Source organism: Phalaenopsis equestris, unplaced genomic scaffold, assembly GCF_001263595.1.
Source record: "Phalaenopsis equestris unplaced genomic scaffold, ASM126359v1 Scaffold214070, whole genome shotgun sequence".
Lineage (NCBI taxonomy): Eukaryota > Viridiplantae > Streptophyta > Magnoliopsida > Asparagales > Orchidaceae > Phalaenopsis > Phalaenopsis equestris.
The window spans coordinates 295825-313232 of NW_018232873.1; the positions used below are offsets into that span (position 1 = coordinate 295825).

A 17408-nucleotide genomic window follows, 5' to 3' on the forward strand; every position below is an offset into this window, starting at 1 on the left:
TTTTTTAAAAAAACATCCTTCCGAAGCAGGTAACGGGATTTCAAATTCCAATGACCGACAGCTTCTTACGGGCAAACCCCACACCAAAAATAGTGCCGACATAGACGCGGATGCAAGATCATCTTAATTCGTGCAAGTGGACACTCTATACTCGTGAAATCAAAAATTGATGCCAACACTTATCTCAAAATAATGTTTTGGGATCCTTAATAGACGCGGATGCGAGATCGACCCCGCGTCTCGCACCTTTGCTCTCCGCCTATCCTTTGCTTCGGGTGGGAGTAAGGAAGTAGGGACCGCAACCAACCCTTCACGTGCTTCGTCTACCTCCGACGAGGGCAAGCTTCGGGTCCGAGAAGAGGCTTCGGGCTGTGGGGAAGGAGCTCGATTTTTGTGTGAAAAGCCCTCGGGTAGGAGCTCGGGGAGAGGAGAGGACATCTGCGTCGAGGGTGTTCGCCCGTGAGGAGCGTCAGCGAGGCATCGACGGTGATAAGGAGGGCGCGATCGAGCGACATCTGTTTCACGAAGGCTAGAGCACGAAGCGGGGAGGGTTTGGCCGAAGGAGAGGGATCACGAGTTTTGTAGCAATCCGTATTCCAATTGGATTTTCAATCCGGAAATGCAGATTCTGTAGGATTGATTGGTTATTTTTATTCTTTGGCAGGATTTAGGTTAAATTCTGCTCAAATCCTCCTAACAAACAATCCCTTTAATTGTTTGAATGCTGATGGAATAGCTTGAATCCAGATAGAAACTTGTTCTGATTAATTGTTCTGAAATTTGTTAATTTATTTTTATTAGAAATAATTCTTGTAAAAAATGGCTCTATAATTAGTCTAGGGTTGGGTTGATGAGCAATGACTACTTAGATGATTAAAAAAATGATCATATAAGTGAGGTGTTTACTGCTTAAAGTTAGGATATTTGGCCAATCTTTAATGCAATTACCTGGTTTAGAAATCGGGGCAAATTGATCATTTATGCAGAATCAACTGTTTTTCAAACGCATAAACCAAACAACAACCGGCATATCAGGATCAGCTGCAGATACACAACTTGTTGCGATACACTACTTATCAACATAAATTGGATAAGCTGCAGTTGCCCCAAACAGACCCCAAGACACGGAACGTGATTTTCAAATGATAACGTGATTTTCAAATGGTGGGCAGTCGCACACTAACAAGGGACCCTTAGAGGGAGAAAAATTTGCGTACGTGAGACGTACGCAGCGCTGCGTACGTCAGAGAGGTTATTCATAGGATATTGGGAGATTATATGTGCGTTATACCCCCTGTAACCCCCCTGTAACCTACCTGTACCTTCTAGTAAGTTTCGCGCTTCTGTTTTCATATATTTCTAGGTTACAGGTAGGTTATAACACAGATATAAACCCCCAATACCTTGTGAATAATCTCCTTGTACTCAAATTTTTCTCCCTTAGAGGTGTGTACATACCTCTTGAAAAATTTTCTCCTTCCGATAAGGGGAAAAAATTTGCGTATATAAGACGTACACAGTGCTGTGTATGCTTTGAAGGTTATACAGAAGGTATAAGGGATTATATACTCGTTATGCATCCTTGTAACTTCCATGTAACCTTCTGTAACCTACCTGTAATGTACAAATAAGTTCTTAATAAGTGCAAAACTTAATTATATGTTATAAGTATATTACATAATGTTACATGAAAATTACAAACAGAAATAATATAATAAGTGTGTTACCTTATGCCTGTTACCTCCAAAACGCACACTGGATACGCAAATTTTTTCCCCCGTAAGGGCATGTAGCTCATTTGCTGTGCTTACCTCCCATGGCGTCGATATGTGGCATCCACTCCCATTATTCTGCCGTCAAAATCAGGAGACTCCCTCTCGCAAATCTGTTTTCCCGGCGAGACCCCTCTTTCCTTCCGATCGCGTCGGCTGGCCGTCCCATCCAGTCGGCCCAAGCCGTCGCTAGGGATATTCCGGCAGCTCTATCTTCAGTCTCCAATTGCCCAGAGTGGAAGACCGCCACCATTGAGAAGGATCCTGTTAGCCTTTGGCATCGGTATGTGGATTGGCTATATGAGCATAAGGAGCTTGGGATTTACCTTGATGTGAGCCGGATTGGCTTCACGAACGAGTTCTTTGAGACAATGGAACCTAGGATGCAGAGAGCATTCATGGCAATGCAGGATCTTGAGAAGGGCGCCATTGCAAATCCAGACGAGGGCAGGATGGTGGGGCACTACTGGTTGAGAAATGTGGCTCTAGCTCCCAATTCATCCTTGAGGTCGCAGATTGAGCAGACTCTGAACGCTATATGCGAGTTTGCAGACAAGATTATCAGTACTAAGGTGCGGCTGCACTTTCACTTCCTAATATTTTTTGTATTTAGAAAAATGCTTCAAGGGATTTTCATGGATAATTGAGGATTCTGGACCAACTTTTATGGTATTTACCTTTATATATTAATTTGCATCTTGTAGATTGTGTTCTAGCTGGACTTTGAAGCGCTTTGCATATGATTATCTAGTTATTAGTTAAATCATAAGAGCTGACTTGGTAAATCAGGAAAGCTCGGATCTTGGCATCCTTTGCGCTGTTTATTTTTTTATCTAACCTGCAGTTAATAAAAAGAAATGAGTTGTTCACATTAGTTCAAAGAGAAGGATGGAAGTTGGGTCAGGGGCACTAAAAGTTCAAATTTGTACTTCCCTCTTTCCATCACCACCACTTATTTATTCAAACCATGTTGAGCACCATTTTCAAGAATTAAAAAAATATTTGACCACTGCTCAACTGTTAGCTATTCTATTAGGTACAAAAGGGTTCCAAATTTATAGTGACGCATCATTGTGAGGCTTGCGTTGTGTTCTAATGCAAAATAAAAATGTAATAGCATATGCATCCAGACAGTTAGTCACATGAGAGGAATTATTAGATGCATGATCTGTAGTTAGCTTCTATAGTATTTGCTCTCAAGGTTTGGTGACATTACTTGTATGGTGTGAAATATGAGATATTCACAAATCATCAGAATTTGAAGTCCATTTTCACACAAAAATAGTTAAATTTAAAGCGGCAGAGATGGCTACAGCTAATCAAATACTATCATCTGTATACAATATTATCTTAGCCGAGCAAATGTAATTAGCGATGCTTAGAGTTGTAAATCCACAGGTTGTGCAACCTGGAGTATTACTCAGGAGTTGGAATTGATTACCGAAATTGATGCATTGCAGTTGGAAGTCAGAAATCCAGGTGATATGGGGTATTTGCATCGGCTGATCATGCAATCAACTCTGATGGATAAAATAAAGTCTGTTAAGTTAACGGTGAATATTTGAAACTACTTAAACAACTTCAATCAGGAAATAAGTCAGATATAACTATTGATTAAGATGGTATAATCAGAAACAAGTTACAATTATGAGTACCTGTTAATTTTGATTTGAAAAAAGAAACCTACATGAAGATGCTAATTCAGGCTATATAATTCATCCACACAACACTAAAATATACAATGATTTGAAATTGATAATCTGGTGGTCAGTTACAAAGAAGGATATTGCTTAATATGTCTAAATGCCAAACCTATCAGATTATAAAGACTGGTCATCAGAAACCCAGCGGATTACTACAATCATTGCATATTCCTAAATGGAAATGGGAAGAATTTACTATGGATTAATATGAGATTTCTTCGATCTCGGTAGGGTCAAAACAGTATATGGTTATTATTGACAGGTTAGCAAAGTTAGCTCATTGATTGTCAATCAAAAACACAGATTCAGTTGACAAGCTGACCATATTACATCTCAAAAAAATTATCAGATTGCACAAAATTTCAAAAGCTATCATCTCTGAAAGAGATGGAAAATTAACGTATAGGTTGTGGAAAAACATCCAACAAAGCTTGGGTATACATTTGCATTTAGCATACCTTTTCATCCACAAATCAAGAATTAAAAAGGAAAATTCATGTGAAGGCTCGTTGAGGTTGTGTCCTTGATTTTAGAGGCGGTTGTGAAGATCACATTCCAATGATCAATCATCAGCAACAATAACTATCGATTTAATATCAAAATGACTTCTTATGAAGCATTGTATGATATAAATGCAGAGCTAAATTAAGTTGAGTGGAAGTGGATGAATGTTAAATATTGGTTCTTAAATTAGATGATGAACACACATAGGAAATTAGGTTAATCAGAGACAGATGGAAAGCTGCTCAGGATTGACAACATAAATATTATGACCTAAAACACAAAGCAATAAAATTTAAAATTGTTAACACTGTCATTGCCAGTCCTAAACTCGGGTGTGAAAGTAGAGGATTATGTTAGCTAGTCGACAACCAACATAAAACTTGTTGAAAAATTTATGACTTGAATCTTTTTGATCATTGTGTAAGTGCTAGAGCGTCCGCTGGAAGTGAAACATTTTATGGTTTGAATACAGTTAAAAGTGTGTAAGGGTCGCTACACCGGTGTCCGGGTGTAGTGTCAAATAGGCAAGAGTTCCCACATTATAGACGAATACGGGTAAATAAGTTAGTCTATAAAACTAATATTAGGATAAGATCTTGACATATAAACACTCTTACTGGTTAATTAACGGAATTAGTTGATATTATGATTCATAAAAAGATAAATATCTTATGTGTTCAAGAAACTAATTGGGTTGGAGAAAAGGCTAAGGAGATTGATAAATTATGTTTTAAACTTTGACAATCAGATAAGAGCCGCACTAGAGATGAGGTAGATGTAATTATAGATAATAGTTTGAAAGATAATATTGTAAAAATTAATAGAGTTTGAGATAGAAATATAGCCCTTAAGATTATGCCCTTAAGATTATTGTTGATCTTAAGATTATTGTTGATATTAAGATTTTTAATATTATAAGTGCTTATGCTTGTCAAGTAGGTTTAGATAATGACTTAGAAAACTTAATACAAATGATACCTCTTGAAGAAAAAAATTTTTATTAGAGGAGATTTAAATGACATGTCGGTAGAGTGGTAGAAGATTTTAAAAGTATTCCTGGTGGCTCCAGTTTTGGAGTGTTTAATGAAGAAGGTAGAACTATATTAGATTTTGTTTTAGCCTATGATTTTGTTATTGCTAATACTTTATTTAAGAAAAGAGATGAACATGTTATTACTTATAAGAATGAAGCTAATAAAACACAAATTGATTATTTTCTTATGAGAATAAGAGATCGTCCAGAATATAAAGATTGCAAGGTCATTCTAAGTGAGGGTTAAGTACTCAACAACGATTGTCAGTTCTAAATTTTAAGATGAAGAATTGTAAAATAAAGAATGCTAGGGGTCATTGTTGTAGAATTAGATGAGGGTACTTGAAAGACAAATAAATTTGTTTTTTTGTGTAAAATTCAAGATTTCAAAATTTAGGATGTTCATGAAGAAGCAAATTTTATGTGGGATAAAGTAACAAAAACTACTAAACAAGTTACAAAAATTGTACTTGGAGAATCAAAAGAAAATATTTCTATTAATAAAAATAGTTGGTGGTGGAATAATAATGAGCAAAAAAAGATAAAATATAAGAAAATATGTTATAAAAATTAGTTTAAATGTCAAAGCTTAGAGAACTGAAAAAAATATCAAATGGGCCGTAGGGAGTATAAGAGAACAATCTCTGACATTAAAATTCTGCTTTTATTGATCTTTATAATATATTAGATACTAAGGAAGATGAAAAATATATGTATAAACTAGCTAAACAAATAGAAAAGAAAAGTAAAGATTTAACTCAAGTAAAGTGTATTAAAGATGAAAATCAAAAAGTGATTTTCTTGAAAACAGAAATTCAATATAGGTGGGTGAGTTATTTTGATAAATTTTTTAATGAAGTTTCGGAAAATACGATCAACCTTAGTGATCTTAATATAATTAATAGTAATAAAATGTTTCATTTTTATCGTCGCATTAGCAGAAAAAAGTTGAGAAGGCTTTAAAGAAAATCAAGGGTGGAAAGCCTTTAGGACCTGATGATATCCCTATTGAGGTGTGAAAATATTTAGGAGATTTAGGATTTTCTTTGCTTACTAAACTCTTTAATATTATTTTAAATACTAAAAAGATGTTTGAGGAGTAGAGGAAGAGTATTTTGAGGAGTAGAGGAAGAGTATAAGGGGTGCACAAGAGTGTGCCAATTATAGAGGAATTAAGTTGATGTGCAATTATAGAGGAATTAAGTAGAGGAATTAAGTTGATGTGTCATACTTTAAAATTATGGAAGAGGGTAATTGAACATAGGTTAAGACTTATTACATAGATTTCTAATAGTCAATTTGGATTCATGCCGAGCAGGTTTACTATGGAAGCTATACGTTTATTGAGAGGTTTGATGGAGAAGTTCAAAGATAATAAGGAGGATCTACATATGATTTTTATTGATTTAGAAAAAAACTTATGATAAGATTTCAGGAGATATCCTTTGGAGAGTTATTGAGAAGAAAGGTGTTGATATGACTTATATTCAAGTCATTAAAGATATGTATACAAGAACTGTTACTTGTGTTCGAACAGAAGGAGGATTGACCAAATATTTTCTTCTTTCTGTTGGTTTACATCAGGGATCGACTTTAAGCTCATATCTTTTTGCTTTACTTATGGATGGTCTAACTGGACACTTATAGGAGGATGTACCTTGGTGTATGTTTTTTGCTGATGATATCCTTCTTGTGGATAAGACGAGAGGAAAAGCTCAGGAAAAAAACTTGAATTATGGAGGTCTGCCTTGAAGTCTAAAGGCCTTCGTTTGAGTAGAACTAAAACTGAATACATATAATGTAATTTTAGTAGTAGTAGCTCTAGTGACGTAGTAGCTTCGAATTGATGGTGATATAGAAGGGGATGTTATTATTAGAATTCACGTTGGTTGATTGAAGTAACTTTTTAGATATCTCAGGTCTATTGTTCAAAATTATGGTGATGTGATGAGAAAGTTATTAGTAGAATTCAAGTTGGTTGGTTGAAGTCGAGGAATGCTTCGGGCCTATTGTGTGATAGAAATGTACTACTTAAAGTGAAAGGAGAATTTTGTAAGATGGTGGTGAGACTTGCAATGCTCTATGTCGCTGATGTTGACATTTAAAAGAGAAGCATAAAACTAAGTGTTGCCTAGATGAGAATGATTAGGTGGATGAGTGGCTTTACACTTGGAGACAAAACGCGAAATGAATATATTCTTGATAGGGTTGGTGTAGCTCCAGTGACAAACAAAATTAGAGAGAGTCGTCTTAGATGGTTTGGTCACATTAAACGTCGACTGTCTGATGATCTGATTAGAAGAGTATATGTTTTAGATTTGATTTATGTCAAGAAAGACATAGTTATACCTAGAACGACTTGGGTATATTGTATAAAAATGATCTTAAGTTACTAGAATTAAATGAAAATGTGACACTAAGTAGGACGCAATGTAGAAAAGGTATTCATGTAGCAGACCCCACTTAGTGGGTGTTGACCTGACTTTTGGCTGAGGTTTAGTCTTTCCTCTTTAGTAGCCTAGGGTCTAGCCATATGACTTTCCTGTTGACCATTCTTAGAGGACTAGAAAAAGAACTCTTATTATTAGAAACACTAAACCATTCTTTGCTCAACTTGAAGTTCCACATATTGGTCATAACCTCTAGCACTTAGTAGGTGGGGTCAATATGAGGGAGTTCAAGGGGCATTCCCATAGGACTGTTTGGCTTTAGGATTGACCCTGGGTGTTAGTCTGGAGCTAGTTCACCCACTTTCACACACTTTCACTCACAACCCTAAACCCAAACCTTGTTGACCATGATCCCTTGATCTTTTGGGAGACTTATGTAGATGATTCTCTAGACCCACTAGCCCTAGGCTGGGGTTTAGCTAACGCCAGTACATAGAGGACCCAAATGAGGATTCCATTGGTCCATGGCTTATATAGGGCGGTTGGCACCCCAATTTCACCAAAATACCTAACTTAGCATTTTGCTCCCTAAATTTACCCAATTTACCAAAATTTCCCCAAACCCTAAATTTGACCAAAATTCTTAATTTCACCTAAAATACTCAAATTTGTTCAAAAATCATTTCAAACCATTTGAAACCACCCAAATTGCCCAAAACTTACCAAAATTTCCAATTTTACCAAAAGACCCCAAAATTTGCCAAAATTACAAAAATACACTTGGCACCCCAAACTTTCCCAAAACCTCTAAAATCACTTCGAATGTCCCCAAAGTCAATTTCGACTCTTCAATTGAACCCAATTTGACCAACTTTGACCAAAAACCCCAAATTGCCTTTAAAGGCCGAATTATTCCAATTCACCCCCCCAAATGTCCACCAATTTGATCCCAATCTTCTCCAATTTTAATTCTAAATTCAAATTCATCATGATCAAACTCAATTCAAACTAAATCCAAGTCCAATTGACCCACATTTGAGTCCAATTTCAACCCAAATAAAAAAGCCCCAATTTAACCTAAAACCAAAATCCCACTTAATTGCACCCCCAAATCCTTCCAATTGCCCAAATTATGCTTCATAAATTCTTTGAAACAACTCCACACACCAAATTAAACCCTCAATTGGCTTTGGTCAAGTTTCAATTGCACCCAATTCCAACCCAAATCTAAAATCCCCCAAATTTGCCCCAATTTAGCTATGTGCCCAAATTCCACCAAATTGAATTCCCTAATCCTAAAATTGACACCCAATAAATGTTGAAAACTCTTCTTCACATTCCCCTAAACCATTTTAAACCATCAATTTGGACTTAATCCAACTCTAGCCTAATTCAAACTCAACTTCAAGACAATTTAACCCAAATTGAACCCATGCACCAAAATTGACTTAGCTATATCAGAGTGACCAAATTGATGTCACCACAGCCACCATTTAGACTCTATTGACCAGCCTAAACCCACCTAAACCACCTAGGTGAACTATGGAGCAATGGTCCCTTGATTTAAGGGCCTTGATTTAAGGGATCCCTTATTATGAAAATTCTTTGCCATCATCACTTGCCATTGGGAGGAAATCATAATTAACCCTCCCCTGACCTCCTGAAATCATAGTAATTACCCATCATTAGTCGTTCCTTGCCCTCCTTGAGCCAAGAAGTGACGCAAGCCACCTCCTTAGCCGCCGGAAACAGCCACCCCAAGGGAGCCCCAAATGACCAAAACTCAATATTAAAGCTAAGTCCCATTGGCCACTTGAGCTTTTCTTCCCTCCACATCAGCAAGCTTTTGCACCCATCAAACCCCTCTGAGCTCCACCAGGCAGCCATGACTTTAAATTGACCCCTTCACGGACAAAGAGAAGAGAGCTTGAAACCTTGGGGAAACTCTGCCAAAATCTCACCAGAGCTTCTTCAAACCTTCCTAAGTTCAATCCTCCTGCTCTCAGCCACTCACAACCACTCCATAAGGCTAATTCTTCATTGAAATTTGACCTAGGACCAGGACAGATTTCTCCACACCTCTACAATCTACCAAACTTCAATTAACTGTGCACACACCATCCTCACAGAGAGAGAAGAGTTGATTCCCTACAAAAGCTCCATCCTAAACAGCCTCTAACATAGCCCTAAACAGCCTCTAACATAGCTCTAGACAATCACCTGAAATCGAGCTTGATCGAAACCATACCTAGACAATTCACCAGGGCCTAGGAATTCATCTGGAGGTTCGTTGGACCCAATCAAAGCTGCTACAACTATCTTATTGAGCCCTCCTCTCTCAAATAAAGGTATTGAACTATAACCCTAAACGGCCTAAGCCGAGCTTGTTTTGATTCTCCATGTGCAATGGCTTGATCAATCGTATAGATATGTTAGTCTTGAGTAGATGAATGTTTAGAAACAAACCCCATGCGATTTGGTTGAGTCGATTTGGTTGAGTAGTCTAGACAAAGATCTTAAGGTTTTAGTGTGAATGGTTCTCGGGTTAAATCATTTGGGGACGATAACGACGAGTCATCCGATCGCGCGTTTATTTGATGGACGAAAGAGATTAAGCCGAACCAACTCTTGGTGCGAAAAGGCGGGCCGCGTGGCTGTTGAGGTGGATGACGACGCCAAATGATGGAGCGTCACGTGTGAGTTCGGAGCCTCCATAGGATGAGTTGGCGCCGCGTGTTTAAGTAGAATAATATGGATTATTTGAATTAACTTAAATGCTTGAACATAAAAAAATACATATCTTTCTCTAGAAAAATCATAAAAATAAAAGAAAAATACTCTATTGCTCCGGAAACAGAAGATAATAATGTGGAATAAAAAAAAAATTGTTGACTCTCTGATTTTTAGTAAATTAAATGCTCTCTGAAGTATTTTAATTCATTATGATCAAGCAATGCTCATCATGATTTGAGATTTTTAGGGTTTGTTCCTTATGACAGAGGGGATGTTTTTTTATTTTTCTAAGGTCAGGGAGTACATCTATGCTTCTAACCCTAATTTTCAAGCTAGGGTGACTATTTTGATTTATTTTAATTATATAAACTAAATTATTACTTGAAAAATTATGAGGATAGTTTTAGTAGGTTTATTGTGGTCAGAGAAGCTTAGGAAAAACTACATGATTTGAATCACTTTGAAAATTTTTATTATTAATTAAATGCATATATCTTGTTTTAATTTATGTAAATTACATATTAAAAAAATCGATAATATCAATTCCACATTGTATATAAAAATCATGTTTATCCATTCTAAAAATCTAAAAAATATTTGACTTAGGGCCCGTTTGGGGCAGCTGCAGCTTATCCAGCTTCTGCTGATAAACAGCTTATCCTGATAATCTGCTGATGAGCAGCTGATCCGGATAAGCTGTCTGGCTGTTTGGTTGACGCTTATGGAAAACAGTTGATTCTGGAAAATTGACCATTCTGCCCCTGTTCTGAATAAGCAGTTTAGTTGTTTGGTTAGTGCGTTTTGTAAACAGCTTATTTAGAATTTTTTTTTTAATTAAATGAATAATCTGTGCAGCAGAATTTGTTCTTTTCTCAACAAAATTAAAGATCACTGTTCAGACAAGAAAATACCAAACATTTGATTTATATTTATATAACTAAAACATATCCGATCACATCAAACGAATATGTTACACATATAAAAGTCAAATGCACCAGCACATACTACTACAAAGTATAATAAGAGACCATAAAAAAGAAAAAATAACATGTTAAAATGATAAGTAAAAGTATGATAATGTTAACTTTATAATATAGCAGCATATCACGGCCAATTCCACCTGCATCTGACACTCCAGAACCCTGAGCAAACCTGTCCGACTGCGATATCGTACAAACGGAAGAACTCGAACCACATGCGGCGTTCTCCCGTTGTGGTACTATTGAACTCTTAGCAGTTGTGTCCAATTGGGATATCGTAGAAATAGTTCCACTGTCGGCCCACCTGAAGAATTTGCAGTCGTCCGGTCCTTGTCCCCACCGCGAGCACCTGTAGAATTGTCGTCCGTAACTATGTGTCTGTCGTGATGTGAATAACAATGACGGTAGCCCACATCGGCACATCATTTGCCCTGACTTCCCTTAATATCTCGAGCTCATTGTCATGCAATTATTATAAATAGCGTCGATCAATAAAAAACTAGAGGTAATAAAAAAAGAACTCAACAAACCAAATTGTGGAAGCAAGGGGGCAATGTTTGATCTCCTGGAAAGTAATGCTGTAATCAAACCTATATCCCGAACAGCTATATTGAAAAGAAATTGGGGAATGCCCTGTAATGTAAATTTCAAGCTTTGTACACTTGTCCAGGTGTTCATATGGATGGGAATAAACAGACTACATGTGAGTGGGTTGCTAATGAGATTCAAGTCATTGTTAAGGAACAACAAGATATCCCACCAAAACAAATTAAAAATAGCTTAGAGCAATCAGATGGGCTATCTTTATTGTATATGAAACTATGGAGATCAAGAGAGCAAACGACCAACCACAATATGACAGTCAAACAAGCTGAACAAATCCATACAGTTGGAAGTACTGTATTTTTTTTTACTTGAATCGAAGAGAATGCACCTTGAACTTTAAAATCTTGATAGACTGCTGTAGAAGTTCCCATGCCGAATAAAGTTAAAGACTACAATATGCATTCATTGCTCCAGGTTGAGGGACATTCTTTTAAGATTACTTATAGGTAGAGTTGAAAAATCCCAAAACATTCGAACTCCAAATCTTAATCATCTGCATGACTTCAAATTTGCACAAAATTGATTAAAACATTGGGTTAAGCCAGCTTAAAAGGAAATCCATAAATTCCAAACAAACTCAAAGTGATTTCAAGTTGACTTGAAACTGCTCCTTAGCACAAATTAAATATTACATAAGATACAGTTGAGTCTAACTAGCTCAGATGAAAAAAATAACTTTGCTAAATAAGGCATTGCAACACAAATGTCTTACAATGAAAAGTACAAAAGCTTTCTTTTTATTTTGAACATTTCTTCTGTTCTTTGAAGAGTATATACAAAAACAAAAGCTAACAGAAAACAAGTAGTAAAATTGGAGGTGCTGCACCGAAATGAAAATTTACATTTCTTCTGTTCTAATGCAGTGGTGTTTAAAGAATTTCCAATATGCCTACATAATCAGAAATTCCTTCTAAAATATAATGGCTAAGAATATTCCTCAAAAGGACAAGCTGGACACAACATCAAGCTACATAATAACCACTAAATTCCTATATATATACATATTTGACACCTAAACTTCATTTTTTGGGTGAAATTCCTTTATATTCCACTGCATATTTAGATGCTAGATATGGGCTGCCGAAATTTATAAACATATGGGTGAAATTTATACATATTTGACACCTAAACTTCATTCTTTGGGTGAAATTCCTTATATTCCACTGCATAAGACTTCATATTTAGATGCTAGATATGTAAATACATATGAAATTTACAAAAAGCTACCCACCATCGTTCCTTTATAAAAGGTCAAATTCCTTATAGGCATGGTCTGCCGAAGCTCCTTCAACACCACTGCATTAGAAGAGTAAAAATCTACAAGCACCAATATCAAACAGAAAATCTACAGAGCACGGAGTTCAGGCCACATTCATCCTTTAGAACCAATTATTGTGTATTTACCTATCTAACACCAAAACTTTAAGTTTGACATTAGTAACACCCAAATCTTTCATACCACATAAAAATATTTTATCATTTAAATGCATAGATAAGGTGTCGAACATTTGTTAATTTCTTCACTGCTCCATCATCAAAGCAGATCCGTTGATATGTACTGCATTGTTCATGTAATACAGCTTCAGCAATATTGCATAGACCTTATTGTAATATTTTGCAATGAAACAAAATAGATTACAGCTTCACAGCCATAAAAATGAAACACAAATTGGACCAGAGCAGAAAAAGTAAATTTTTTTTAAGCTGATATGTATGCCCAAATAACATGCTAAGTAATGATTGCCAAACCTAAATACCAACAGCTGCTGTAAAACGCAAATTGGCCCTTCAAAGAGTTTCATTAAATAAAAAAAAAAATCAAGCCTCGATTGCAATTGGAAAGATACAAAAGAAGAAAATAAAGAATAATTAAGAAAGCAAGCTCCCGGCTTAGGATCTGAACATATAACAAGCCGGAATCACATAACATGAAGTTTAGATGTTATGTTAAAACATGTTCAAGCTCAGATTCATCTTTGTTAAAACCACCCTTGCATAAATCAAAGCTCATGACAGGTAAACTCTACCAACAATATTCCTTCAAAATAAGACAAAATGTATATTATGCCTTTGCTGATATCATGACCGGAGAATATTATCTGCTATTTTTTCTCGTAAAGTCGTCATCTCTGATGCACCTTCACCCTCTCGAGTGCATGAATCTTCTGAACCAAACTCTTCATGTATTGAACGTCCCACATGATATTCAAATGCTTCAGGTGAGATTTGCACTGAATCATCTTCTAAAATGACAAACTCCGTATCCGATCTGGAAGGGTGGCGTCGGATGAAATTGTGTAGCGCCATTGTGGCAACAACTATTTGTACTTGCTTTGAAAAAGGGTAGGACGACATATCCCGTAATATGACCCACTTCTTCTTCCACACTCCGAACGCTCTTTCAATTACCCCGCGTAATGAAAGTGTCTTTTGTTAAAAACTTCTTTTTTGCCTCGTGCGACACCACTAGATCTTTCAAAATCAGGAATGTGGTACTTCGTATCTGGATATGGCTTCAGATATCCCCTTTGTAATGGATATCCAGCATCAACCAAATAGTATTTACCCTGAGGTGGGTATGGAAATCCATGTCTTAAGTTTCTGGTAGCGAACTTGAAAACACGACTATTGTTGGCGCTTCCTTCCCATCCAGCCATGACAAAAGTAAAACACATATTAAAATCACATACAACCATAACATTTTAAAATGAAAATGAAAATGAATTAGCATTAGTAATAAGAACAAAAGTATGATATGAAAGATAAATAGAACACATGAACTTTGGGCAAAACAAACACAATATATAGTAAAATTGGTCACACAGAAACAACAACCACATAGAAAGATGAACTGTTTAAAACATCCACGAAGGAGAAAAAAGTGTGCATCACATAAACATAACATAGAACAATAGAAATTAAAGTACATAATAACTCAAATATTCAGTCGTCCATAAAAGATTGCAAGTATTTCACTCGGTATTTCGGTTCCAACTTCATAAAAAACTGTCTAATAGTTGGATCTCGTAACACCTTCACGTACTGAATGTAGTTATCATCATCTGCCTTGACATCAGAGTATATGTACATCATAATATGTATTGAGGACCTGAAGACACTCATCAATTGAGCCGTCCTGTGATGAAGAAGACCGAGCTTTACATGTTTCAACAAGTGCATCAATAGTGCCTTTAATGAAAACAACCCCTTTGTTTTTCTTTTCTACTATAGGACGCTTGGGCACACTCGTGGATTGAACATCTGTGCGAACATGGCTAGGTCGGTCGCCTGAATCACATATCTGCACGGTATCCATCTCTTGGGCTGAGCTGCCAAACCCAATATCATTTTATATCATTTGGGGTGAACACATGAGTTCCTATAGCGACAACCCCAGTGAACATTCCATCTAGTTTTTTCTCCATTACTGGATCAATGCCAACGAATTTAAATTTTTTTGTCGACGGCTTATATCATTTGGGGTGAATGCATGAGTTCCTGTAGCGACAACCCCAGTGAACATTCCATCTAGTTTTTCCTCCATTATCCTGATCAATGCGAACGAATTTAAATTTTTTTGCTGACGGCACTGCCTGATATAGATAACAAATATGCATTAATAAAATAGAGTAAACTCAATGCGAAATTAGATTAAACATAAAATAAAAAGAGTTATTTATGTACCTGTAATTTCTCAGCCCACCATTCCTCTGGTGCATCTATTGTGCGCTTAACTGGATCCCAACCCATTCCCGTTAATCATCTTTTCAGTCTTTCCATAGTTTTCAATCCTTCTTTAACTGGTCACATTTGTTCTTCATTTTCATGCGATCGTAATCTCTTCCAGTCATTTCGCAGTCATTTCTTTGAATTTAACCAAGATATTTCTCCACCCTTCTTTGTTAAAAAATGTAGTGAGTCTATTTCCCACCTCAACCTCCCTCACACATAAATCACAAAAGATCATAGTAACTTCTCTATCCCACATGGCCGATGTTCCAGCCTCTTTAACTTTACTCATTGCGTTCTGTCAGATTAACGGATAAACATAAAATGTTTTTTTTCATGGCAAAGAAATCACAAAACAAAGATGTGTAAAAACTAAAAACCAAAAAAATTCAGAAATGACTGCTCTAGTTCAAGAGGACAACAAAAGATTAGACTCATTGTTAGACAACAATGAGTCTATATCCACCTTCTAAAAATTTCAAAATAAAAAATTAGACAACAAAAGATTATAGAATAGAAAAATAAGACTTAAATGACTCATTTCATCAATAGGACAACAAAACTTCAATATTCTCCAACAATCAACCAAATATTGATCCAATATGTTATAAACAGTTAAATATATATGTACGTAAATGTCAAAAGCCAACAATGAAGTTTCAATGTTAAAGATGTAAATACATAGGAATTGTAAAATATGCCGGAAGCATCTAATAACATGAAAACAGAGATATGTAAAAACTAAAAACCAAATATTGATCCAATATGTTTAGGGTTTAGAATAAAAACTTGAAAACTATAAGAGTAATACTTAGCACTTGCACCTTTTTAAAAGTAACAGATGATGATTGCGCCATCTAACAATAATCAACATACCTTAAAAGCTTCGAACCTTTCACCATCCAACAATAAACAAAAACTCTTAAGAAGTACCTTGTATATTTCAAATTTCCAACAACCAAAACAAATCAATTGCAAAAAAATTTCATTGAGTTTCACACAAACCATCAACAATGAAGAAGGAGAAGAGAGAAACTGAGATCAAAACATACCTAAAATAAATCTTGATGATTCCATTCTGAAGATAGAAAAATGTATTTCCTAGCTTGGTTTAATGATTGTGCATCTCTAGGATTCATCATATTTAAAAAAATTTCATACAAATCAAGAATTTGTAATCGAACCGACTTCATAGAGAGAAGCCAAAGGGGAAATCAACTAGCACATGACAATTCCAACAGACAAGAAGCAATCAAACCGACAAAAGATACCCATCCTAACAGCCAAAATAAGAATTGAAACAACATATCTCTATAATTACTGGAGAAGAACGAAGCAATATGTAATCACTAGATCTGACATTGAAGCAAAATTTTAGGCAATTTCTTGAGGGATCTATTTGCTTTTATGGATCAAAATATCGATATTGCTCATTTACCGCAGATGGTTAAAACGGATAGTGACTACATTGAAATCACTATATCTGACATTGAAGCAAAATATCAGATCTAGTGATTACAAAATATCGATATTGCTCCTTTAGGCAAAACCTTAGATGGTTAAAAAACTGAAGTCGTTGTAAAAGTGTAATGGCAAAGAAAACGAAGAAGATATACCTGTAGCGAGGAAAACCAAAGAAGGCTACAGAAAAATCGAAGGTGGAAAAGGAGTGAAGCCCGAAGAACCACTTCGAGAAAGAAGCAGATCTGTGAATGGTTCCCCGCTGCTGGACTCCGGCGATGGATTCTCCGCTGCTGAATCCGGCGTCGAACAACGTCGAACAGCTGTCACGAGAGCGAGCCTCGATCCGACGTCGAATGACAAGGTTACGGGAGCGAGCGGTGAAGCCCTGCTGGATCTGGCGTCAAACGACTTGCTGACGGGAGCGAGAGGCGAAGCTCTGCTGGATCCGACGTCGAACGGGTTGGTGACGGGAGCGTGAGGCGAACGACTGCTAT

At 36.3% G+C, this 17408-nt stretch overlaps 1 protein-coding gene across 2 annotated transcripts in view; it reads left to right on the forward strand.

Annotated features, from left to right (window-relative positions):
* Nucleotides 1–1749: 1749 nt before the first annotated feature.
* Nucleotides 1750–17408, forward strand: part of LOC110037020 (glucose-6-phosphate isomerase 1, chloroplastic) — a 109293-nt gene continuing 93634 nt past the window's right edge. For both annotated transcript variants that reach the window (XM_020741583.1, XM_020741585.1), the window contains exon 1: nt 1750–2344. In XM_020741583.1, coding sequence (XP_020597242.1) covers nt 1817–2344 — 528 coding nt within the window. In that variant the 5' untranslated portion in view covers nt 1750–1816. The remainder of the gene's footprint in view (nt 2345–17408) is intronic.